The following is a 24,898-nucleotide window of genomic DNA, read 5'->3' on the forward strand; positions in this document are numbered from 1 at the left end:
GGGCCCCTGTACCGTGTGTGCGGTGCCCGGCAGAGGGCCCCTGTACCGTGTGTGCGGTGCCCGGCAGAGGGCCCCTGTACCGTGTGTGTGCGCGGTGCCCGGCAGAGGGGCTCTGTACCGTGTGTGTGCGCGGTGCCCGGCAGAGGGGCTCTGTACCGTGTGTGTGCGCGGTGCCCGGCAGAGGGGCTCTGTACCGTGTGTGTGCGCGGTGCCCGGCAGAGGGGCTCTGTACCGTGTGTGTGCCCGGCAGAGGGCCTCTGTACCGTGTGTGTGTGTGTGTGGTGCCCGGCAGTGGGCCCCTGTACCGCGTGTGTGTTTGAGGTGCCCGGCAGAGGGCCCCTGTACCGTGTGGGGTGCCCGGCAGAGGCATAAGAACATTTACCCGATCTGCCAAGACTGGCAGTGTATCACACCTAGAAAAGGTCACTTGCTGCTGGCACCCTTTGTTGAGGCCGATAGTTATTACTGCCTAGTTACTGAACAAATCCTATGTCTTATCATTTCTTGCATCAACCCATGTCCTTACACTGTAGTAGTAGTTACCCCCTATCTGCAGTGATGGGAGGGCCGCAGTCCTTGTAGAGTGCTGAATGGCTCTTGTAGAAATTTGGGTACTTGCTGCAAATATAACCCCTGTTCAGATAATTGGAACTCTTATCCACAAGGTTGGTCCCACCCTGTGGGTTGAGTGGAGTAGTGCTGCCCTGAATTGTATTATATGTTCTGGAACTCTTATCCTGGCATGGAAGGCTCTGCAAAACATCTACCCCTCTGACTTCATCCTTGGGGCTCTCACACAAGAGCGGGTGTACTGCGTAATACACGGTAACAAACTTGGCATTACTTTTAGCGGTGCCTCTCCCACACAGTGCATGCTGGGTTGTGTGCGCTATTTTCGCGTGTAATAATCTTTTGTCACGTATCCATGGGATAAATGCCGGATTGGTGGGAGTCAGATTACTAGGACCCCCCACTGATTGCCAGACTAGTGGGGCACCAGCGTGCTTGGTTGTGTGCCTAAGTTACCTTGTGCCCGCGCTGCACATGGTGATCTGGCACGTGCAGTGAATTCAACATCTGCGTTTAGACTTAGTTCAGGGTTTACGTCTCTGCTGTGTTTTTGGAGCAGAGAGGCAGAAAAATATGGATTTGGGTTTTTCCTTTCGAAATAACTTCAATGGGGTTAAGAAAAAAAAACAAAGCATATGGAAAGTTTAGAGTTTGCTGTAGTTTCATTTGGTTTCCATTTTTTAGAATGGAAAAATAGTGTTGCAGACTGTTTTTTTTTTTCTTCTTCCAAAAACCTGAGACCTAATGGAACAGAGGCAATTGGAAGTGTTTTGGTTGTTTTTGAGAACCCATTGAAATCAATGATGGGAAGGGAGAGGGGGGCAAGGATGATTAGTTTATTTCCGTTCCTCTGCTCCGAAAAATGGGACCGAGAGATGGAAATCCAGAACAGAGCCCTAACGCTGGAGTGAATCCACCCTTAAGGTGCTTTAAGACGGAATTATAGTTGTACAAATGAGTGAAAGTGACCGATAATTGTCCAGTCTAAACGCGAGCCAACGACCGAACGAGAATCGTTCATTTTCTGCAGGTGTATACGCCAGCCATTGTTGGATCGTTCAGTCGTTCTCACTTATACAGCAAACGTGAACCATTCTTGTTTATACGGCAGATACATCGTTGGCTCGTTCAAACAGGCTGCACAAGCAAATGATAGCGATAAATCGTCTCGTCTAGAAGGACCGTTGTATCAGTTTGCATCATAAATGATGTGCCGGGCACGTGCCGTCCTCCGAGGTGCAGAACGGCATACTGGGCTGGAGGCGTCTGTCAAGACTGTTGTGTATGTTCGGTCGGGAGAAGTAAAAGCCTGAACCAGCGCTAGAGGCCAACTGCCCGGTCTGCCAACTATAATGCTTTATTCATAGTACTGGGTTCCCTATATGGAAAAGAGAGGCCTTATGGGCCCCCTAAGGGTCCTGGGCCCGGGTGCAACCGCATCCCTTATAGTTACCCCAGTGCGTGGAACCCTAAGGCCTCTTCCACGCCGGCAACAGCGATATTGTGGTGATATCGCAGCTTTGTTCCCGCGATTTTGTAGCATCGGCTATGCTCTTTCTTGCGAATAGTTTTTAATCGCTGCCACCCATGATAAAATCGCCTAATAAAATTGTGCATTTTTCTGTTTTGTTTAGTTTTTTCTTTATTGCGAAAGTCAAAAGGACTTTCCAATGTTGTCCGATCGCATGAAAATTACGAGTTCGTGTTATGTGGTAAACAAGGAGGCTCCATAGGGAAACATGGGAGATTAAAAAAAAAAATCGCACATCGCTGAAAGATAGAATCTCGCAACATCGCATCAGTCAAAACATTGCTAATGTGAAGGAAAGCATGGATTTCGTAAACATGCGTTTTTGTAGCACTGTCTCATCGCTGGGAAATCACACGATTTTGTAGTCCGTGTGGAAGTGGCCTAAAGCACTGATGTGAGCGAGCGCTAAGAAGGGGCCCCCTCAGTAGTAAGCCCCCCCCATCGCAACAGTAAGCCCCCCTCAGTGGTAATAGTCCCCCCCCCCCCCCCCTTCGTAACAGTAAGCCCCCCTCAGTAGTAATAGTTGTCGTCCCCCCACCCAACCCATATACTTACCTCCTCCTAGCTGTCAGAACCGCTCCCCCTCTGCTCGCGCTGAGCCCGGATGCGCACTGATGTCAGTGTGTGCGCCCGGCACGCTTCCTCCCCGAGTCCTCTCCTGCGGAACTGATGAGCAGGGGACTCGGGAGGAGGATCCCGGCTGCACACTGACGTCAGTGTGCGCCGGGATTAGCGGTAATAGCGCGATTACCAGTGGGGAGTTGCGGCACCCCAGCTAGTAATCGCTGCAGTGGTGAGCGGGGTCGGCACGCAGCAGGCCACTTAACATGAGGCAGCGGGCTGGGTTCGGCCCGCAAGCCTTGTTTGATACCTGTGCCCTAGGCAGTTGTGCAGAAATTTCTACAGTTGTCTATACTGATTTGGGCTTGTCTGCACACCAACCCTATGCAGGTGATGGAACAGATTTCCAATCTGCAGCAAATCTGTCATGTGTGAATCTAGATTATAACTAGGCTACGGCTGGCACAGTGTAAAGGCGCTTTTAGACACAAAGAGAATCGCTCAAAGCCGTATTTTGAGCGATTCTCGTCCTGTCTATAGGCAGGGACATCGTGCAGTTTTCGTGCACGAGTCGCTGATCGCTGAATTCTAGCGTGCTGTTATCAGCCTACTGCGCTGATGAGATTTTCTCTGTCTGTGTCCTGCTGTGAATTCACAGTGGGGACACTGGCAGTCAGAGAGGAGAACTGTTTTATTAGGGGCCGCAGAGGTGTCCCCACTGTGAATTCACAGCTAATTAGCTACTATAGAGTATGCAAAGATGATCGCTCAAAACTGTCACTCAAACTACCGTTTGAGCGATCTATCAGTGTAAATGGGGCTTTACGCTTCTGGAGCTGTAAAATGGGAAAGGGACTTATTTTTATAGCGCCAACTTATTCCGCAGCGCTTTCAGGTCATCTGGGTACTCATTTTATCAACCTTGGAAGGCCGACTCAACCTTGAGCCGGCTAGCTGAACGGGATTGAACCCGCAACCTTCAGGTCATGAGCGAGAGCTTAGGACTGCATACTGCTGCCTTAACACTCTGCACCACACAGAGGCCCATCAGATAGTGAGAGCGCTTTAGTGGGTAGTAGAAGCTTGTCCTGTCCTTCTTATACACAGGCGATTAATCACCAGAGGTTATGGGTTCTCTAATGAAATCTAGGAAACCAAAGGTGAGCCCCAATGGTCAGGGTGATGAAGTTTGTTTTTTTGGAGTTCTCCAGCCATTGCTAATGCTGCTGTGAACCCTGTGACACGAATGACTCTGATAGTATCTTGTGCACATGATGCTGAGTAACTATGAATGTAAACATTGTGTACGTGATGGATGTTGGCGTGTCCCACGATTTCACACGTACATCTGCTGGCCTCTGGATCCTCATCTTGGTTATTGAAATCCATGGCAACATCTGCTTGTATTAGACCGTCTCACACAAGCATGTGGTAAAACACTGTGTATAACGCAGTGTGAGCCGGCCTATCACCACGTATGGCAGCGATTTGGACTGCGCATGACGGCGTATCTCGCACACGCTCTCGTGTGCAGTCTTCCCGGTTTCTTTTTTTTTTTTGTGAATTTCCCACTCTGTCACTTTAGTGATGTTGCACCCAATCAGCACAAATCCGCAATATAATTGCTTATGTACAGTGTCTATTACGTGTCTGTAGAGAACAGGGCTCTATTGCACATAATACTTGGTAAACTAGAACATGCTGCCTTTTTTTATTACACACAATGAATATACGCAAGTGTGAGTGGATTCATGAGTCAGTGACTCACTGTCATTCACCGTGTATGGATTTTGCCATCACCACATCCTCAGGCAGAGAGTTCCACAGTCTCAATGCTCTTACAGTAAAGAACCCTTTTCTATGTTGGTGATGAAACCTGCTTTCCTCTAATCGTAGCGGATGTCCTCTTGTTACCGTCACAGTCCTGGGAATAAACAGGTCATGGGAGAGATCCTTGTATTGTCCCCTCATGTATTTATACATAGTTATTTGATCACCCCTTAAACGTCTTTTCTCCAGGGTAAATCATCCCAATTTTTATAGCCTCTCTGGGTATTCCAGTCCTCTCATTCCATGTATTAGTTTAGTTGCCCTTCTTTGAACCCCCTCCAGTACTGCAACATCTTTCCTGAGCACCGGTGTCCAGAACTGTGTGCAGTATTCCATGTGGGGCCTGATAGTGGAAGAATGTTCTTGTCCCTCGCCCCTATACCTCTTTTAATGCACCCCAAGACTTTATTAGCTTTTGCAGCAGCTGACTGGCATTGGTTACTCCAGTTTAGCCTACAGTCCACTAGTACCCCCAGGTCTTTTTCCATATCACTTTTCCCTAGCAGTACCCCATTTAGTGTATATTTGTGACATCCGTTTCTCCTGCCCGTGTGCATAACCTTACATTTATCAACACTGAACTTCATTTGCCATTTTTCTGCCCAAGCCCCCAGCTTATTTAGGTCCTTTTGTAGCCGCACATTGTCCTCCATTGTATTAATTACCTTGTATAATTTCGTATTGTCTGCAAATATCAAGATTTTGCTGTGCAGCCCCTCTATTGAATTTTTTTTGCTGTAGATGAAGCATTTAATACAAGAAAGTACATAACCAATCTAGCAAAAAATGTAAAGAGGACGACCATGAAGGAAGTACATTTTTAAAAAAAGCAGTTCAGGAGATCACCTGGGTACACAGGTTGGCCAGTCGGAGCCAGATTCTGCTGCGGACTTCCACATGTGGAGTCCGACTTCTCCAGGTGCAGCTGGTCTTAAGATTGCAATTAGTTGTCCCACCCCCTCCTCCCGCATAGTAATCAGTGTTAAAAACGTCTGAGAAGCCCCATTGCACGGTATGGAGGATTAGCGCAGCTTTTTTACTAGCATTTGCGAACGCCCCCTAAACGCTGTAAACAAAGTGCCTGTGAGAGAGGTCGGATAGTTCAGTATCAAGTTCCTTCTCACAGGCTGTGAGGTGTTGGGACAACTAAGGGTGAATACACATGGGCGACATTTCCTCGGCAGGATTTCCCGCAGAATTTCTACCCGTGCCCGCTGCCGTAGGGTTGTATTAGATAATGCAGTCCTATACAGACAGACACAATTTGACCGCATGAAAACTCGCGTGGTAAACAAATCTCAGCATGTCCTATTTCTGTGCGAGCCTCACAGAGGCCTGCACAGAAACGTCACTGCTGACGCGCCTGCTCTGCTCTGCGCATGCGTGGCTTGGCAGCACATAGCAGAGCAGAGGAGACACCAGAGAAGGTGAGCCGCAGTGGTCACTGCAGGGGCACGGCTCGCTTCCCGCTACGAGAATTTTCACAGCTGGATCCGACCCGGCCTTCTGCAGGCGGCCTAATTCAGACTGAAATGTTGTTTTCTGGGTTCTCAGCGTTGCCTTTGTGGAAGCAGCACTTTTTCAAGACCGTGAGAATAATGGCTGCTTCTTTTTACAACCCACGGCATGCCCTGAAATCTGCAGACTTTCCTAACTAAATCTTTATGGGGTTTTGGAATCCCATGCTGTAAATCTATGAGCTTACCATGTATGAACATGACTTTGCTTCATGCCTGCCAGTTGGAGAACTATAGGAAGTGAGAGCAGATCTCCATGCGGGGCAGTAAGGCCGCTCTCACACATCCGTTTGGAACACGGCGGTAATCGCAGTACAAGGTGTTTTCTAACGTCAGGATTTTCAAGCACTGTCTGCTCTATTTTGCTGTGATTAACGCACTTCATCACCCATCAGAATGATGCGGTGCGTTAAAACCCGCTGTCGGAGGCAGTAAAAACGTGTCAAAACTCTGCAGTTGAAATCGCAGCCTTTTGCCGACGCTGTGTGAGAGCGGCCTAAGTGCTGCTGCCTTACGCAGAGCATCGTCTATATATTTCACTAGCGTTAGATTTGGTTAATGAACAGTATGAATTCCCTTTTGTCTGGAGTTGGTAAAACGGGGTTAATCTGTAGGGTTACTTTGTCTTCATCCCCATCTAGTTGTTCCACTATATAGCGACTGTAGATAGAATTCTTTCCTGTGACTCTTTCTGGTCATTCACTTGCTAGTGACATTGTGTAGCACAGTTGTTCCAGTAGATAAGCTTACTACAGTAGATAAGTACTACTGACCTGTAGTGCTGTCTGTGCATCTCCATATCAGTCTATGCATCTGCCAAAGCCATGTGCCATAGGCCTAAAACAATTAGATATTTTTGACCAAACCCACAGATAGGGTTTTATCAGGGAGCCACAAAAATACTAAACTTGAGGAAGGCAAAGTTCAATTGGCTCAGTGATGCCTTTACCCTAACTGGGACAATGTCCTCAAAAATAAGAGTGCAGACAAGAAGTTGAAATTATTAAAAGCATCTTAAATACTGCGAGCAGTAAATACTTTTTATAGGAATAGGGGGGGAAACTGTGACTAAAGGAAGCCGTAAACAACAAAAAGTAAGCCATTAAAGTACTAAAGCAAATGCAGTGGAAATCATTAAAGTTATTAGGAAAATCTATGTGAAAAGCAAATAAAAGTGGCAAAGGTGTCATATTTATAATGAAAGAATCTAAATAATAAAAAAAATACATATTTAGTATCGCTGTCTGTAAAAGCCTGATCTATCAAAGTAATGCATTATTTACCCCGCACGATGAACCTCAGAAAAAAAACCCACCAGAAATGCACTTTTTTTGGTCACCTTCTCCAAGAAAGAAATGCAGTAAATGCGATCAAAAAGTCGAATGTATTCCAAAATGCTACTAACTCAAACTACAGGACGTCCCGCAAAAAGCCCTCGCACAACTGTGTCGACAGAGAAAAGCTATTAAATAGAACAGAAAATAATTTAACAAAATTTATATATCTTTGAAAAAAATACAAGTAGTACAGCAAAAAAAATCTGCCAGGTATTTTATTCCCCCATTAGAATCTTTTCAGTACATCCTATGGTACATTAACTAGTACCATTGAAAAATACAACTCGTCCCGCAAAAATAGTCACGTCGATGGATAAATATGAGTTGCGCTTTTTTTTAAAAAAGGGGGCAGGAAAAAGTGAAAAATGGAGGGGGGGGGGGGGTGACAGTGTCCTTAAGAGGTTAATGTTGCAAAAAAAGGTATAAAACTGGCCTGATAGTCATGTCAGGTTAGTATATATACATTGCAACACTGTTCTCAAGCATCAGAGAATAAAGGTGCAGAGGCATCCTAGGGGACAACAACTAGTGATTGCTTTGATCACTCCTGCAGTATGATGTAGGCCGCCTGCAGACGAGCGGGTCAGATCCGGCAGCGAGAATTCTCGCCGCGGGACCCGACCCGAGAGCCTGCAGGGACGAGCGCGTACTCACCCGCGCCTGGCGGCCCCGGCTCTTTCATGTGCCGGCTGCGACGCAGCCGGCGCATGCGCAGACCGGAGCCGGCGGCCGGGTGAGTGCGTGCCCCGCACAAAAATAGGACATGCCGCGGTTTGTTTGCCGCGTGAGATTTCGCGCGGCCAAACCGCAGCCGTCTGCATAGGAGTGCGTATTGTAATGCACTCCTATGCAAACTTTCAGTGGCGGAAATCCCGCGGGAAATACCGCCGCGGGATTTCCGCCCGTGTGCAGGCGGCCGTAATCAGACAGGCAGTTTACCAAGGCACCCCATGCTGCCAGGACAGCCCTGGAGCATTTTAGAAGGCCCCGGCTGCCATGATACCCGCACGGCACCACTGAACATCTTTCGGAGATTTAAATGCCCTAATGTTTTAAGGGTTAACAGCTGCTCAGAGCTGTTGCCGCTAGGTGTCTTCTGTAAGAAACAGCCTGCACCCCGTGGTGTATAATGGGAGATTGCCGCGCGATCTCCCTTCATACATACCCTGACGCTGCAAAACCTAAATGGATGCCCTTCAGTAGGAGGGGTGTTAAATTAAGATTCCTGACTTTTGGAAAAACTTTGCTGGACTGTGTTGTTCCATTAGGAGATATAGAATCCTTACAAGTGCAGAGAAACTCCCCTTTTTCTCCCTCCTATTTCTTCCTATTCTCTGCTGAGGATCTGATTGAAGCAGAAGCCGCTCAGCATTTTTGAGGGCTACTTGTAGCCAAGGTAGAGTATGTATTTTAATTAATGATACATGGGCTTACGAGGTGTATAACATGGCTTATGCACGGAGGCATTACTACAATTCTTTTATAAAGAGAATTTATGTAAGCCTCGCAAGGATGTGGCCGTCGCAGCCTCGCAAGGATGTGGCCGTCGCAGCCTCGCAAGGATGTGGCCGTCGCAGCCTCGCAAGGATGTGGCCGTCGCAGCCTCGCAAGGATGTGGCCGTCGCAGCCTCGCAAGGATGTGGCCGTCGCAGCCTCGCAAGGATGTGGCCGTCGCAGCCTCGCAAGGATGTGGCCGTCGCAGCCTCGCAAGGATGTGGCCGTCGCAGCCTCGCAAGGATGTGGCCGTCGCAGCCTCGCAAGGATGTGGCCGTCGCAGCCTCGCAAGGATGTGGCCGTCGCAGCCTCGCAAGGATGTGGCCGTCGCAGCCTCGCAAGGATGTGGCCGTCGCAGCCTCGCAAGGATGTGGCCGTCGCAGCCTCGCAAGGATGTGGCCGTCGCAGCCTCGCAAGGATGTGGCCGTCACATCAGTGACTGCAGCCTGAAATGAGTGCAGTTAAAAGCAGCGGCCACAGTCGGTTGCCTAGAGCAATTAATAAGATAACTGCCTTCATTTTGCAACCTGCTTTAGGAAAACGAGAGCTGCAATCTTATTGCTTGTCATGGAGACCTGCCCTATGTACTGTACATGCATGCTTCGTGCCAGCTGCTCAGTATGCTGGGTAATGTGTGCTGTACTCCCCTCCTCACCGCATCACCCAGGCGGGGGCTGTGAGGACGTGTCTGCACTTCCCACCCTCTCGCTGTCCCATCTTCTAGGCTCCCATGACAGAGAATAAGGTGGCTCGGAGACAGCAGGGCTGCCTGCATGGGAGGCCTAATTTACCTTCATGGTTTATTATTTTTATTGCTTAGCCATTTATTTTAAAGAGAATCATTCTACAGTGCTGCCCCTTTATAGTGTCCGGCACTGCGGTGGCTTGTGAGGCCGTGTGATATTGTGGGAATGGGCGTTTTTTCACCGTGTATTACACATGTGTGGCACGCCATGAATGGAGGCAATGGAAGTCAATGGACTTTCATTCTTCCATGCACAGCAGCGTGTGGACACTGCGCGTTGATGTGCGCGTAAAAAGAAATCACGGTATGCTCTATTTTGCCGTGTAATACGTATGTACAGCCCCAATTAAATTCTATGGATGCGTGGGAATACGCAGAGCTTACGCAACTCATTGTGTAAGACTTGCATGTGAAATGCTTGTTGCCTAGCAAAATACTAATTAATCACTGTATGTGCTTATTTCCCAGCCTGCGTTTTTTTTTCTCACGCGTGTATGGAAACGTGGTTACATACAGCCATACCCGTACCAAAAAAAACTCATACACACTCAGAAGCAGGGAAATGTGCAAGGCATACGTAGGCTTTGATACGCAGTGTTTTATTCATACGCCCGTGGACATGAGCCCAAACATTGATGGAACTTTGTATTACATGATCAGCTACAACCTGAGTAAATTAGGAAAAGCATTATGTGGTCCTGCAGTTTTTTTGTCTCATTAAGTTTTTCTAGAATCCCTGTGACTGACCATTCTCCAGGTGGAGACATGGAGATTGTATTTAATTTCTATAGCATATATAATTTTTAGCTCTATGTATGTATGTGTGTATTCCCCAAGCAGGTAGGTGGAGACTATATCTTCTATAGACTGTGCATGGAGAAAACGGGGCAGATTCTGCTCTCTAATTCTCTGTAGTACATGCAAAGATATAACAGCATAATAGAGGACAATATACAGCATACTGAGCCGTTGTAGATGTAAGTTCAGAAACTGAGCTAGTAAGCAGTCACGAATAGCTGCAGCAGTACATCTGTGAGTCTCTGCTTGTCATCTGCCTCAGCATCTTCCTCCTCTCTCCTCTCTATAGACTTCTATGGCCATCATGATACAACAGCTACTTCCACTTTCTACATTTGATCTAGGTGGCTGTTACTAGAGATGGATTTTATTTGAAAAGAGGCAGAGGACAACACCCTACTGGTGAAAATGTTTGGCACTTTTAATAGTTTTCACATAAGCATGAGTTTATTGAAAGTGCAGTGCCTATCTGATAATCTTAGTGAACAATTGTCTGGAATTGAGGACAGACCATGGCAAAGATCAAAGGCCTCACAGTAGCAGTAGGACTACTTATGTCATAGCCATGTGACCAGGAAGAGCATTACTACACTTGTATGTGGGGATTTAGTCTTAACAAAATCAGTGTTTAACACTCCGTATGGCGCAATGTCCATGGGCGGGTTTGACTTGCGGGTGACCCACGCGGACGATCTGCAAGTCAAACCACCCATAGGGATGCATGGGCGTCTGCGGCTGCAGTTTGTGTGCAGCCGGCCTATTTCTGTTGCGTGCTTCATCATCACTTGTGGTTTTTTTTGCAAGTAGTAATGTTCTTCTCGCTGTGTTCACACTAGTCCTTCTCAAACGTTTTCTACTGGAGCCTCACCAGACAGACATAAGTGATCTGGGCCTCACCATCTATGGTGGAAGCCCAAGCAAAAATTAGAGGGGTTTTCCAGCTCTTAAAAATTGACTTATCCGCAGGATCCACTGATAACTGATCTGCAGGGGATCCACCAATCAAGGCCTTGGCTGCCAGCTCTTTGCTAGGCCAGGTGTCACTCTGTACAGAGCAGGAAGCAGATATAACACCATACATTGTGTAGTGGCCCGGTGTGGTATTGCAGGAACGGCTCCCATGGACGTGTACTGTGCTGCTGACCAATGTATACAGGTATCTGCTTCCTTGTCTGTATTGGGTGACAACTGACTGCTGTCCTGGGTCACAGGCTCCCGCCAATCGGCTATTTATGACTAATTCTCTGGATAGGTCATCTATTAGGAACTGGAAAACCCTTTTAAAGATGTAGATGGACTTGCCTTTCATTTGTCTTCTGAGTGCTGTGTAACGGTAAACTAAGTACAATGAGTCAACTATTCCGCTAAAATAACTGCAGCAGCCATAGAAATGACTGGGGAGCTTATCACTTTTGCTAAAACTGCCTCGCCAACAACTAAGGGGCGATTGATTAACTGCCTCACATATGGCCCCCTGCACACGGGCGGAAATTCCGCGGCGATTTCCTGCTCATGCCCACTGCCATAGGATTGCGTTAGGTAACGCAATCCGAGGTAGACAGACGCGATTTGTCTGCATAAAAACACACACGAAAAACAAATCGCAGCATGTACTATTTCTGTGAGTCTCGTAGAGGCCCGCACAGAAATGTCAGTGGTGACGGGCCGGCTCCTCTGCGCATTTGCCGGCTGGACGGCAGCCGGCACACAGCGCAGAGGGGAGACCCTGGGAGTGGGTAAGCTGCAGGGCTGTGCAGGGGCACGGGACCGGATCCGACCCGGCCGGCTGCAGGCGTCCGTAGTTGCTGAGAAGTGTGCAAGTTGCATCTGATAACCTTACATCAAGGTCAGTCTTGCTGTTTTCTCCTTGAGTCCAGAACATTGCTGTGGAAAGTCTGGACTAGCAACTTGTAATGTGATGCCATTATGAGTTTACTATAGTACAACTTAGGATACATAGAGCGTCTATATAGGACTCTCCTGTCTGTGCTTGCTGAGTATATAGTGTTTCATGTATATATGTGTATATAGAATGTATTTGTAATATCGCATTATTAATTTTCTACATGCATGTTGAGGAAAAAATAAGGGGAAAGGCACAGTTTAGGGTTCTAAGAAAAAAAATTCTATAACCTTGTTTCTTGAGGAATACATGTGTGTGTATATATTAAAATGGATATTTAATGAGAGCAGACAGGACCTCTATAGCCACTTACCTGACAAGAACCTATTTGGTATGCCTTGGCAGGAAGGCGCTTCAGTAGTCAAGGACATTAGAGCCTATAGTAGCAAGGACTTCTCTCAATCTCAGGCTAGTTTACAGTTGGAGATATAAAACAAGAACAAGATCATATTCAAGCTAGCTTGAGATGCTTGGCTTTGCTTTAAAGGGACCACTGTTTAGTGTTTTTTTTTTTTAAGATGGCTACAGGTAACCTTTTTCAGATATTTTCCTTACACGCTTCTGGTTTTTCACGTGGCGAGCACCGCCCACTCCTGGACACGGCCCAAGCCTCAGCTAGCACTGCACTTCTGTCTGCAGCACAGCTGCTGATATAAGCGCATGTGACTTAACCCGTTGGTCAGCGGGTTTCATTGCTGTGCACGGCATTAGGCATGTGCTACTAGGATGCTGTGCACAGAACTCCTGATGGAGGGATGTAACGCTTGTTTTTTTGCACACTTCTGAAAAGGAGTGATAAGATAACACTTCATCTAATCCCCACACACCCCTTACACTGCCCTATCCTGTCCATACTTATTAGCATGCATGTACTGACTGCTTCACCAATACGTCACACGCTAGTCAGAACGGTATCCATTCTCACCGGAGAGGAATGGTTTATACGCTTCTGACTGATGGAAAAGAGCTCCATCCATTGTAAGACAATTTTATTTACTGACTCTCCCCATAAACAATAGTTTTCAACAGAGATGAGCGAGCGTACTTGTTAAGGCAAATTACTCGAGCGAGTATCGCCATTTTCAAGTACATACCTGCTCGTCCGAAAAGATTCGGGGGCTGTCAGAAACTGCTGATGGCAGCCAGGTAACAGCGAGCTCGGCTCCAGAGACCTTTTTTTACAACCTCCCTTATATATCATGGGTCATTGAGAGGTTATTTCTGATAAACCAGATACTAAAACATTCGTCCTTTCTAATGTGTTTTCTGATTTGAAGTTTAATTCTCTGTACGTGACTATGGAGGCGGCCACCTTGCCTTAACGGCAGATAGCAGCACCTAGAGAGAATTTCCAGTAGCCACTATGGCTATAGGATACTGGAGACTTACAGATGAGGGCTATAGGCATGTTCTGTGACATGTGCAGGGATGCAATGTGATGGAACTACATACAGGATGTCCCAAAAATGTATACACACTTCCAGAGTGGTTATCTCTGACTGTTTTTTAACCCCTTACTATACGGTGCTTGGTCCTAGCCTTTAATCCTCACCGATAGCAGATGTATGGCACTGGGTTAAAGCCTCTGCTCCCGCAATACTTAATTTGAGTCCTGGGATCTCAGACATAGCTGATGACCCAGAGGAGAAGGGAGAAGCTGTTTTTACAACTTCTGCCTTTTCCTTTCCCGGCGGAAAGTGCTATGTTCTAAAAAGTGGAAGTATTCCTCCCTTTATGCGACCCGGCAGTCACGTGACCACAGGGTGCCCCCCCTGTTACAGCAGAGCTGTAGGGTCTTAGCAGACCAGGTCAGCTCTGTTAGTGACTATTGTCACACTGGACATGAGGCCTACCATAAGACATTAGTAAAGCTTTTCAATACATTATATATTAACTGTAACTGGGGCTCCTAAGACTTTCTTTTCTGTACTGAGGATGGACTGCATGGCTCGCCATCAGACATGCTAAATACAGATTTATTTGTCTTTTAATTCCTGCTTTTCCCGCCTCATCACCTAGCGACTTTTCCACAATGTCAGTTGCGGAAGGGCCGCGGGTCGGACGGCTTCCATTGACTTCAATGGAAGCTGTCCGTGTTGAATCTGCGAAAATATAAAATATGCTGTTATTTTTATTTATTTTTCCCTTGGCGAGCGGGAAATTGCAATTGATTCCAGCGTGTGCGCAGCGGTTTTTAATAACATGCTGTGGGCGGTATTTGCTGTGGAACGCAGCGGAGGCGGCCACCCGCTCTGGATCCCGCAATGCAAATATGCCGTGTGCAGCCAACCTTAAGGAAGCCTGTCTCTAGCATGGCGCACTTCACTGTGCCTGGTTTGATATGTGGAACACATGGTCTCTGTTGTCTGCAGCTGGAGATGTCAATCAAGCAAAGGGTGCTGCTTGTACATACTGGGAAGAGAACCGGAACCAGTGCGAGGGAGAGAAACTGCCCATCGGATGGTCTGCTGCTATGTCGCATGGAGCATGTGCACCGCCCAAAAACAGCTATTTGGGGGTCAAGGAAAGACTGGTTAGGGGAAAAAAAGTGCTCTGTTGCTGCTTCCAATCACATTGCCCACCTATGGGCAGAATCAGTTTACAGTGTAAAATGCTGGTGACCTAGTTTAAGCCTAAATGACTTAACCGTTCCATTAAGGGTAATTATCTCCTCTTGCAATGGTCTCTACATGTATCTGCTTAGGCATATTGTGGAGTCCATAAGATCAAGGCTGCTGCACAGTGTCAAGCTGCAGTTTAAAGCTCCTGTGTCAGCTGAATGTACAGCCTCCGCTCTATAGAACTATAGACAATTCCTTTAAAGCAAAAAAGTGTAAAGTTATTGCTGGAGACTATTAAAGGGGTTGTACCACAAATCAAAGTAAAGTTAAGCACTTCTGTATGGCCATATACATGCACTTTGTAATATACATCGTGCATTAAATATTGGCCATACAGAAGTTATATACTTACCTACAGGGGTCCCCCCCCCCCCCCCCCCCCCTGTGTTGGCGTCCCCGTCTCCCTGGTGCCGACCAAATCCTTCTTCTCCTGGCTCGAATAGACGAGCTTGCGCAGTCTGCCTCTTCTGTCCCGTGGACGCGCCGCTCCAGCGTGCTCGCGCCGCACAGCTGTAACTTCTCGTAGCGCTGCAGCAAGCGCGGTGCACTGTGGGAGAATACCCGCGGTGCACCTTGGGAAAGGACGGGCGCCATCTTTGAAAGAGAAATTTTATAAGTTCATAAAACGACATGCCAGTGAGTAGAAATGCTTTTTAAAAACTCTTTACACGGCTATTGTATGCCGTTTGCTTCACATGGGGGACTAGGCTGATAGAAAATTTTCAGTTTTGGTGCGGGACAACCCCTTTAAGGTTGGCATTTCATACGTTTATCTTACACTGAAGCTTGTTGGAGTAAAAAGTGCCAATTTTATTTTTGAAAGGCTCACGCCTCTTTTTTTTTTTTTTTTTTGTGCCATTTTCTGACTTTTCTGATCACTTTTGAAAGGGGGTGTATAAGCCACATATATGGCTCATTTTTTTTTTCTACTACAAAGCTGGCACAGATCTAATGAAGCATCCCTCTTCACAACACTGTATGTATTATGACTGTAGAGCGGGAAAAAACTACTGACAGGTGCCCTTTAGTGCAAAATATATATTGTCATAGACATGAACTAGTGGGAATTAAATGTCCGGTAGAAGATTGGTGTTAATATCACATGGTAAATCTATGCAATATCAAGTGTCTCAGTTGTCTATGGTTTAATGACATGTTGGTTCTTAACCTGCACCTTTTACAAGAGGATCTCCCACCAATGATCACAAAAATGGGAGTTTAGAGTCCTCTGTTCCTCTTCGCCCATGGGTAACCCACAAGTGTGTATACAGAGGTGGCCAGGCATGCTGTGCTCAGCAGAACGCCAATTTTAGTTATATGGAGCAACAGCGGCGCATCCTCAACCGCTACGTCATGCTGACTCCTTCTCAACCGCCGATGGTGGTAAATGGGTTGACAAATACCTATTCCCTGATCAAAGAATGTATACTAATGTTGGACATCAAGTTCCAGTATCTCTAAGTATTTAGATATTAAGAAACTACAATGTGTTTCATATAGTGACATGTTAACAAATAATTACTGCAGCTGTGCATATTTACAATGGACTTTAGTAAGGTTGAGGTGCCTACTGTGTATATGATTACGGTGGTGCTTTAATCCGTTGGATCACGCCTCTTCCCGTAGTACAAACTGGAGGCTAATCCACTTGGGCTAGTGAACAGTTTTAGAATGTTTTTTGCACATAAGCATTTCCTTTTGAAAAAGGGAATTAGAACATTAGGATTGCGCTGAATGGGCTGATGGAATGCTGCCTGCGGCTCATGCATGAGTAACGTTTGCTGTGCCAACCTCGGAACGGGCTGTTTGCCTGGCCAAGCATGCCGCTGTGAAGTAATGCAAGTTTAAATAGGAAGTATTTCTAACCAGCAGAATCCAAGCATTCCTTTCCCGTAAAGGTACTTTCCATCTATTACTGTAAGAAAAGGGGCTTTTTTTTTTAATACTCCCTACTGCAGTAGCTGGTAGGTTTGAATGGCCTGTGTAAACTTTACCTCCCAGTTGGGTAACTATTTCATGTCCATTTTGGGTTTTCTGAATTTTCTACTAATTGCTTAGTAACAACTCTGGAGATATTGAATATGTATTCATGCAGACACAATACACTTGAGAGAGTATGGGTATACTTGTTTTATTTTAGATGAACCTTCAGCTTATTATATATGTAGGCTCTATCTCTAATTCTTATTTGGATCGCAGATGATTGAACGATTACTGGCCCATCTAAAAGGGACCCAAACAATCAAGGCCAATCAATCCAGAAAAATGGAACTGCTTTGAAAGTGTTCTCAAGTACAAAAGCCATAAAGTGCCATTTATGAAATTGGTGGTCATGAAGATCACTTGACAGCTGGGGCACACTCTTCTTGGTTCGGGCTCCAGGCCCTCATTGTACACGTCCTGCAATGGGAAACGAAATGAAAAAATCTATACAATGGGCATTAGACTAGTGGTTTCTACCAGGGCTGTGGAGTTTGAGTCGATACAAATGTACAGACTTCAGGCTATTAAAAAGAAAGAAATTATATACCTAATGATGTAGTTTTGATTATTTTATCGTAGTGGTTAAAAGCCTAATGTATATAACCATCTTAATACAGTAAATTTATCACTTAATCATGAGTCCCATATAGAGGAGTTGGAGTCTGGGAAAATTGAGGAATTGGAGGTTTGGCCCTGGTTTCTACAGTGAAACGTGGCAGGAGTGGAGATTCTGTGGCTGCTTTTGATAGTGAAATGGGGGATTTACAGTAGAACCTCAACTAATGTCATTAGTCCGTAAGCAATGGACTTTAGAAGAAATCAATGTTGGTTGAAGACATTATTTTTATAGGAATTAATGTAAATCCAATTAATTGGTGCTAGATGTTCCAAAAAACACACCAAACCCCATTTAATAGAGAATAACTCTTGTCTTTAACAACGATACTGAGTGAATATAAAACACAACTGTAAAGAATAAATTAAGATTTAACAGGTTTTTGGACATTTAGCATACAGTGCTTTGACATAGGACTCATTATAGCAGTACATATCACTGTGTTATCTGTGCTTTGACATAGGACTGCAGGGACATCATTATAGCAGTATGTATCACTGTGTTTGTGCTTTGACATAGGACTGCAGTATTTATTTGCAAATGTATCTTTACTGTACTGTTCTCTGTACAGTACTTACATTTACAGTACAGTGGGGATTCAGGAGGCAGGCAGCATTCAGCCGGCACTTTGGGGATTCAGCTGCTGTACTGTGTCAGGAGGCAGGCAGACACAGCAACGTTCAGTCGTTGACTACTTTCGGTCACCTTGTGGATCAGCACACGCCATGCTTCTCTGTCTTTGGCTGCAGCTGGTAGGTGGCTGCAATTACAGGTGCCAATACGGTGAGCTAGGAAGTACAAATGGGCACATCTACCTAGGACCGGTGTTTTGCACGCCCCTTTTTGGAAAAGTGATAAAGTAAGATGCGCCAAATGTAATAAGCAAGGCTGGGCTCTTGACTTGGGGCTGATTCTGGAGTTAACTTCAGCTTGGCTGGATGAAGTGTCTGTGATGGTCTGAGCCTGAATAGAGAGGATGGGGGTTGGGGGTGGAGGGAGCTTTCCCTTAACCCCTTCCAACCCTATAGGAAGCAAACTGCTCCATTCTCAAAGCACTTTCGTATCAGTGGGAATTTTGCCAGAGATACAAAGCCTGACCACTGCAGTGAGGACGGAGCTGTCTGCTTCCTGCAGATATCTGGTCAGTGCACAGTCTATTCCTGGCTTATCTTAAATGGGTTCTGTCATAAGAAAACAAAAATTCTATACTCTCCCATTCCTCCCTGTTGGTCTTATCGCATCTTCTCCCCGCTGATCTTCTCCTGTCTCCCGCAGTCCCCCGAGGTCACCCCAGCGCAAGCTGGCTGATTCTTCTTCAGGTGACGAAGCATCCATTCTTCCTGCAGGGCAGGGTACCCAGTCAATAGTGACGTAGCGTTCATACACTAGCAGGAAGTGCTAAGACTACACATGCGCGCTGTCTCTCTGAAATAGTTCATGAACTCTCGTGACGAGACAGCGCACATGCGCAGTCTCAGCAATAGATCGGCATTGCTTGCTAGGCAGTGAACGCGACGTCACTAGTGAAATAACCTACACTGACCTGCAGGAAGGAGAATACAGAGAGTAGATGCATCATAACAAGAGGAGGAGGATCCAGACGGCTGGAGGTGAGTTGACCCGAGGGACTGGAGAAGATCAGCCAGAAGATGTGGTAAGAAGACTGACTGGGAAAGAATAGGTAAGTATCGTTTTTGTTTTTTTTTAATGACAAAACTCCTTTAAAGATGGACATCAATAGTTTACACAACCACTTCAAACCTCAACTAAAATTATTACAGTGAACTTAGCTTGTCCATTAACGCCTAAGTGATCGAGCTTTTTTTTTCATCCCTCTTCCCCTCATTGCAGGGGGTCGTACGATTTAAATGCTGCTGTCAGCATGGACAGTGGCATTTATAACAGCTCTGATGAGACACGTGGCTTATTGGAGCTGTTGCCGTTGGGTGTCGACTGTAAGAAACAGCCAGCGCCCTTATAGTATGGAGGGAGATCGCTGCACGATTACCTCTCTATACATACTCCGCCGCCGCAGGCCGTCAAAGGTGTATCGGCAGCTGTTAAGGGGTTAAAAGTGGATTATATTAGCAGCATTTTAGTAGTATATTGAATTCATCACGTTGATTATAGACATGATCGATACATATATCACAAAGCTGCTGGTAATGTCTTGCAGAGCTGTGTGACATGTCCTTGTCATAGGGAATGCACAAATATTAACTGCACATTAAATCCTTGGAAGCTTTGTATTTACTGTACATAAGGCCGTGTTTTATACACAGCTCTCACTGCTTTATATTTAAGTCGAAGCATTCTCAAAGCTCTGTGACCTATAACAATACCAAGTGGATTAACCCCTTCAGAGGGTACTTGGGCAATTCAAAGTGAGTTGTATGCTCCAGAAGACAATAACATGTAATTTTGTAATCTAACGTTATAACTTGTTTTACAAGCTGCTCGGTCGCCTTCAAACTCTGTAATGACAGTTTGTACAGTCATAAATGTGTAACTGGCACTGGGGCATTGTGGGAGATGTAGTTTTTCGCCCGGTCTCGGGAATACTCATTTAGGCCCAATGTCCACAGGCGTGTATTAATTATAAAATCCATGCGGGCCTCCTGTGCTTGCCACCCATAGGGATTTATCGGCATCCGCAGGGCAATTTTAAAGCATGCAGATGTTTGGTTTTTTTCCCGACATGCGGATTGCACACGCGAGAAGAAATCACGGCATGCTCCATTTTGTCTGCGGATCCCGTGGGACAGCTTCCATTGAAGTCAATGAAGCCGTCCTATTCGCAGCACAGCCACAGCTGTCATTTGGGGCTATGCCGCGGATCCATTGGAAAGCAGGACATTCAAACAAAAAAATTTGCACCGTGCGCATGCGTCTGGCACGTCCGGACGCATCCGCTGCGCTAAAGGAAGATCCGTCCGGCACAGACTAGATCCACGCTGGAGCCGGAGAGATAAGAACCTTTTCTTTTCTCCCCATGTCTGTGGGCATGCAGGGATTCAGCAGTGGAATCCGTGTGTGCAAGTGGACATTGGGCCTTAAGAGGATACCTCCCACTGGATGAGGTAGGCTTTGTATAGTCTTCTGTGCAGATCTTGTACAAAATCCCAGACAAAATATTGCAGCATATTAAAGGGAATCTGCAACCAGGCTTTCCACCTCTGAACCTTTGGTGAATCAGGCAGTGATGAACCTTTCTAAACATGTCTCTGAATGCACATGGGTTCTGTATAATTCTGAGTTTTTGGGGTTTTTTTAAACCCCCCTTCCATATGTTAATATGTTCCAAATGGCCTGGTGGGCTTACCTGGCCGGTTGTAGTCATCCCGGGACTTCTGTAAACTTGCCGTCTTTTAATGTAAAAAATTATCCGACATCACCCACAAAACCCTCAAAGTCTTAGGCTTGTGGGCCTATTCTGGAAGTGGCACATGCGCAGCTGGCTTTGCCCTGCTATAGGCAGATGCAAGCCTTCACTGCGCATGCGCTGCTCCCAGTATGTCCACCACAAGCATGGGATTTGCCGTGGCTTGTGGATAATGCAGGCACATCAATGGGAGAAAGAAAAGTTACAGAGGAGACCCTGAGTGTCTGGATCCGTCCAGATATGCCCACCAGACCGTTTTGTACAGGAGTTTTTTTTGTTTTTTTTAAACATTTTCTAGGTCGGGCGCCATTCATGCCAGTCAGGTTCAGCGTTTGTAATTTTTGTCTGCCTCCTATGATGGATCTAAACAGTGGCATGCCATAGCATAGGTCTAAACGAAGCCACATACATGTACTCAAGGAGTTGTGTAAATGACAGATCCCTCATATTGTCCCAACAAGATTGGTTCAGCTTTTTTTAGTTTTCCACAAGTTACCTTAGCTCTGCTCGTTCTTTATTGTGATTATTGGCCCAGCTAAGGTTACACTCACTGCATTTACAATGCATGTTTGCATCAGGCCCCCACCCCGCACTCATGTCATAGGTATCCATAGCGTCTGTTTTACCCAACGGAGGCGGTCTTCCTTTTGGCCTGCAGTCTGGTATTTGCCAGTATACCTTTTTTCTTGTATGTGTAATATCCTAATTTGCTGTGCTGTACACATATATGTGAGCTGCCCCCATATAGAACACTGTAGACCTTTTTTGATATAAGGGTCTATGGGCAAAGTACAGCTGTGCAGTGGCATTAGTTGGAGGAATCCATTGGGAACCTGTGATGTAAGGAGCGGTCTGAACTGTATGTACCCTACTTAATAGTCACTCCACGACATCTGATTTATTGGTAGTACATATTTTGGGGGGAAAAGTAATCATTACTCACCTACTTGGGTTGTAGATTAATTAAGCCTCTGTTAATATTTTTTTTCTCCTGTTTTATTCTTGTAGTGTAGAGATTGGCGAAAGCGTAAGAGGGGAGGACGTGTATATCGTGCAGAGTGGCTGCGGTGAGATCAATGACAACCTGATGGAACTGCTGATCATGATAAACGCTTGCAAGATTGCATCTTCATCCCGAGTTACAGCTGTCATTCCGTGTTTTCCATATGCTCGACAAGACAAAAAAGACAAGGTATTTGCCCTTTTTTCCTTTTATAAATACACCTCAAAATAGTGTGGCAAAAAAAATAAAATGTCTGTAACTTTCACTTTAGACCACATAATTGGAGGGGTTTTCTGACTTGTTTCAAAGTTTAGCGCAGAGCCGCTAAAGGAGTTCTCTCATTAGATATTTATCCCCTGTCCTCAGGAGGGGGGAGAATTATTTTCTGACTGCTGGGTGCACCAAAATGCCCCACGTGAATGGAGCGGTGTTCTTGGGATAACTGGGGATCCCAGAAGTTGGACCCCAGTGATCAGACATTGATCCCCCTATTCTGTGGATAGGCAGAAAGTGTCTTCTAATGGGAAAACCCCTTTAAGTGTTTAAAATAAAGGAAAAACATGACTCACCATTTAAATGTGCTTTGGTCCTGTGTGGTCTGGTCTAGGAACCCCCTCAGAGGTCACGTGGTTTTCATCGTATACATGTCTGCTGACGCCAGTGATTGGCTGAACTAGTCACATGCTGCAAGAGCTTCTGGGACCGGACTGGAGTGCTGGAGTGGCAGGACATTTTAAAGGCGTTTTCCAGTTGTAAACTATTGATAGCCTATACTCCAGGTTAGACCATCAATAGTAGATCAGTGGCTGTCTGCCTCCTGGAGTCCCCGGTGATCAGTGGGTAACTGGTGCACTGAGCTGATTTCTGCAGTGTGAACAGAGCTGTTTGCCTTGTGCAGGAATCTGCTTGGTGCATGAGCACACAGGCCTGGTGAATGGCTGATCAGCAAGGGTCCCGGGCAGCAGAACCCCGCTGAGCTACCACAGATGACCTATCTTGACGAATAGACCATGAATGATCTACAACTGCACAACCCCTTGTTAAAGGTGAGTCATGGCATTCTTTTCTTCATTTTACACAGCTAACCGCTCTCGTAAATTTTCAACAGGGTTGGAAAATCTCTTTAATTGCTCTTCTTGAGAAGCTATGATATGCAATCTATGGCACTATTGACTTAAGGGCCATTTACTTTGGATGATGATCGGGCAAAATTTATTTTAACAAAAATGTGCGATAATCATTGAATCAAAATGCAAAGCCATTGTTTACTTCTTCTTTCAATCAGCATAAAAATCATCGCCGGTTTGCTCACTTCTCGCTAGGTCTAAACACTCAGCGCTTCATCTAGAATGTCATCAAACTACTAACGACCACTACTTGTCTTAATGTATGTGAGTGAGTGCTTCTCATGCTCAGCCCCTGCTGATGTCATTGCTCTGCCTTTGGTGACACCATCAAAGGTCCTACAACATATATAAAACAGAGTCTGCTTGAAAGAAGAACGCATTTAGGGCTCTTGAAAGGGGAGGACAAAAATAACACACTGAGAATACAACTAAGCCGTTATTTCAGAAGACACACCTCAGCAGTCCTGACAGAAGACAACAACCTACCACCACCACAGAGATCCGGCAAGCAGAAGGACCTGTGCTGATGTCACTGCTGTGGGAGGAGCCAAGCTGTGTGTGTGATGTAGTAGAGCTGTGTGTGTGCGCATGTATTATGTAGCAGAGCTGTGTGGCGCATTGCGCCACCAGAAACACTGGTACTATAATTTCCTACACAACTTGGCAGTCCTGACAGAACACATTGACCCACCACCACCACAGAGATCCAGTGGGCTGACAGACCTGCGGTGATGTCACTGCTGTGGGAGGAGCCAAGCTGTTTGTCTTTTGTGTTAAGCTACTGTGAGTGTGAAATGCCACCAGAAACACTGCTACTATAATGTCCTAATAATTACTAGTCATAGAATGTGAAGCCCTGAACAAGAGGTGAGCGATACTCAGCGATGATCTGCCCGTCTAAACGCCGCACAAGCTACTTGTTACCTCAGTCCCAAGCTGACTGCTGTTCTCAAGCTTTTTTTAGTTAATTTCAGGTGTTAAAATTTGAACCCTTAGGCCGGGATCACGCGGGATGGAAATGCTGCGGAATTTCTGCATGCATTTTTAAGACTGAGACTAAACAGTGGACGAGATTTTTGCAAGCTGCGTGGAAACGGACACGTGGCCAGGTATTCAAATCTGCGAAATGTCAATTTTGGCGCAGTTTCTGCTGCAGACTCTTTATGGGGAGAAATTTCCACTGCGAAATACAGGCTGAAAAGCCACTTCAAAACCCACGCCAAATGGCGCCGTTTATGCAGCAGCCTTTCCGCTGTGGAATTTCCGTGTGGTCTCGCTGTGGATATTCCACAAGATTTCCATCCCGTATGACCCCAGCCTTTCCAATTTTCCTGCCACCCGCACACTCCCCAACTCTTATTTATTTTTTTTTGGGGGGGGGGGGGGGGGGGGGAAGTATGTAGTGGATTCCTTGGAATTACTTAAACACATAAAGAACTGTCCTGATGAGTTTCTTAGCTTTTTTTTGGTAATTTTAAATGTGAGTTTTGAGTGTTTTGCATCTTGCAGATCATTTGTAACAATCCTGTAAATATATGTATGTCTCAGAATTAGAAATGAAGAGTCTTATTATATTAATGTATGTCTGTCAGTGCCATACAGAGACATCCTTTAAGTGCATACAATGTATAGCTTATGTGTCTAACGCTATGCAGGACAGAGCTCCCGATGTCGGAGGTTGTTCTGCATACTGTAATATACATCCTTTTGGATAGGGAATAATTTTTTGACCCGACCAATTCTGAGATTTTAGTTCTGACACATCTCGAAGTGTGGGCAAAGGAGGCCACGCGTGCATGCCTCCGCTCCATTCACTTCAGTGGGAACACTAGAGATGGCCAAGTTAAAGCACACTCTTTGGGGTAGTCATGGGTGAAGGG

At 45.9% G+C, this 24,898-nt stretch overlaps 1 protein-coding gene across 2 annotated transcripts in view; it reads left to right on the top strand.

Moving 5' to 3' along the window:
* The window catches only part of PRPS2 (phosphoribosyl pyrophosphate synthetase 2), a 48,393-nt gene that overhangs the window by 6,013 nt on the left and 17,482 nt on the right, over positions 1-24,898 (top strand). For both annotated transcript variants that reach the window (XM_066578029.1, XM_066578030.1), the window contains exon 2: positions 21,897-22,080. In XM_066578029.1, the coding sequence (XP_066434126.1) occupies positions 21,897-22,080 (184 nt within the window). The remainder of the gene's footprint in view (positions 1-21,896; positions 22,081-24,898) is intronic.

This window comes from Eleutherodactylus coqui, chromosome 1 (assembly GCF_035609145.1).
Source record: "Eleutherodactylus coqui strain aEleCoq1 chromosome 1, aEleCoq1.hap1, whole genome shotgun sequence".
Classification (NCBI taxonomy): Eukaryota; Metazoa; Chordata; class Amphibia; order Anura; family Eleutherodactylidae; genus Eleutherodactylus; species Eleutherodactylus coqui.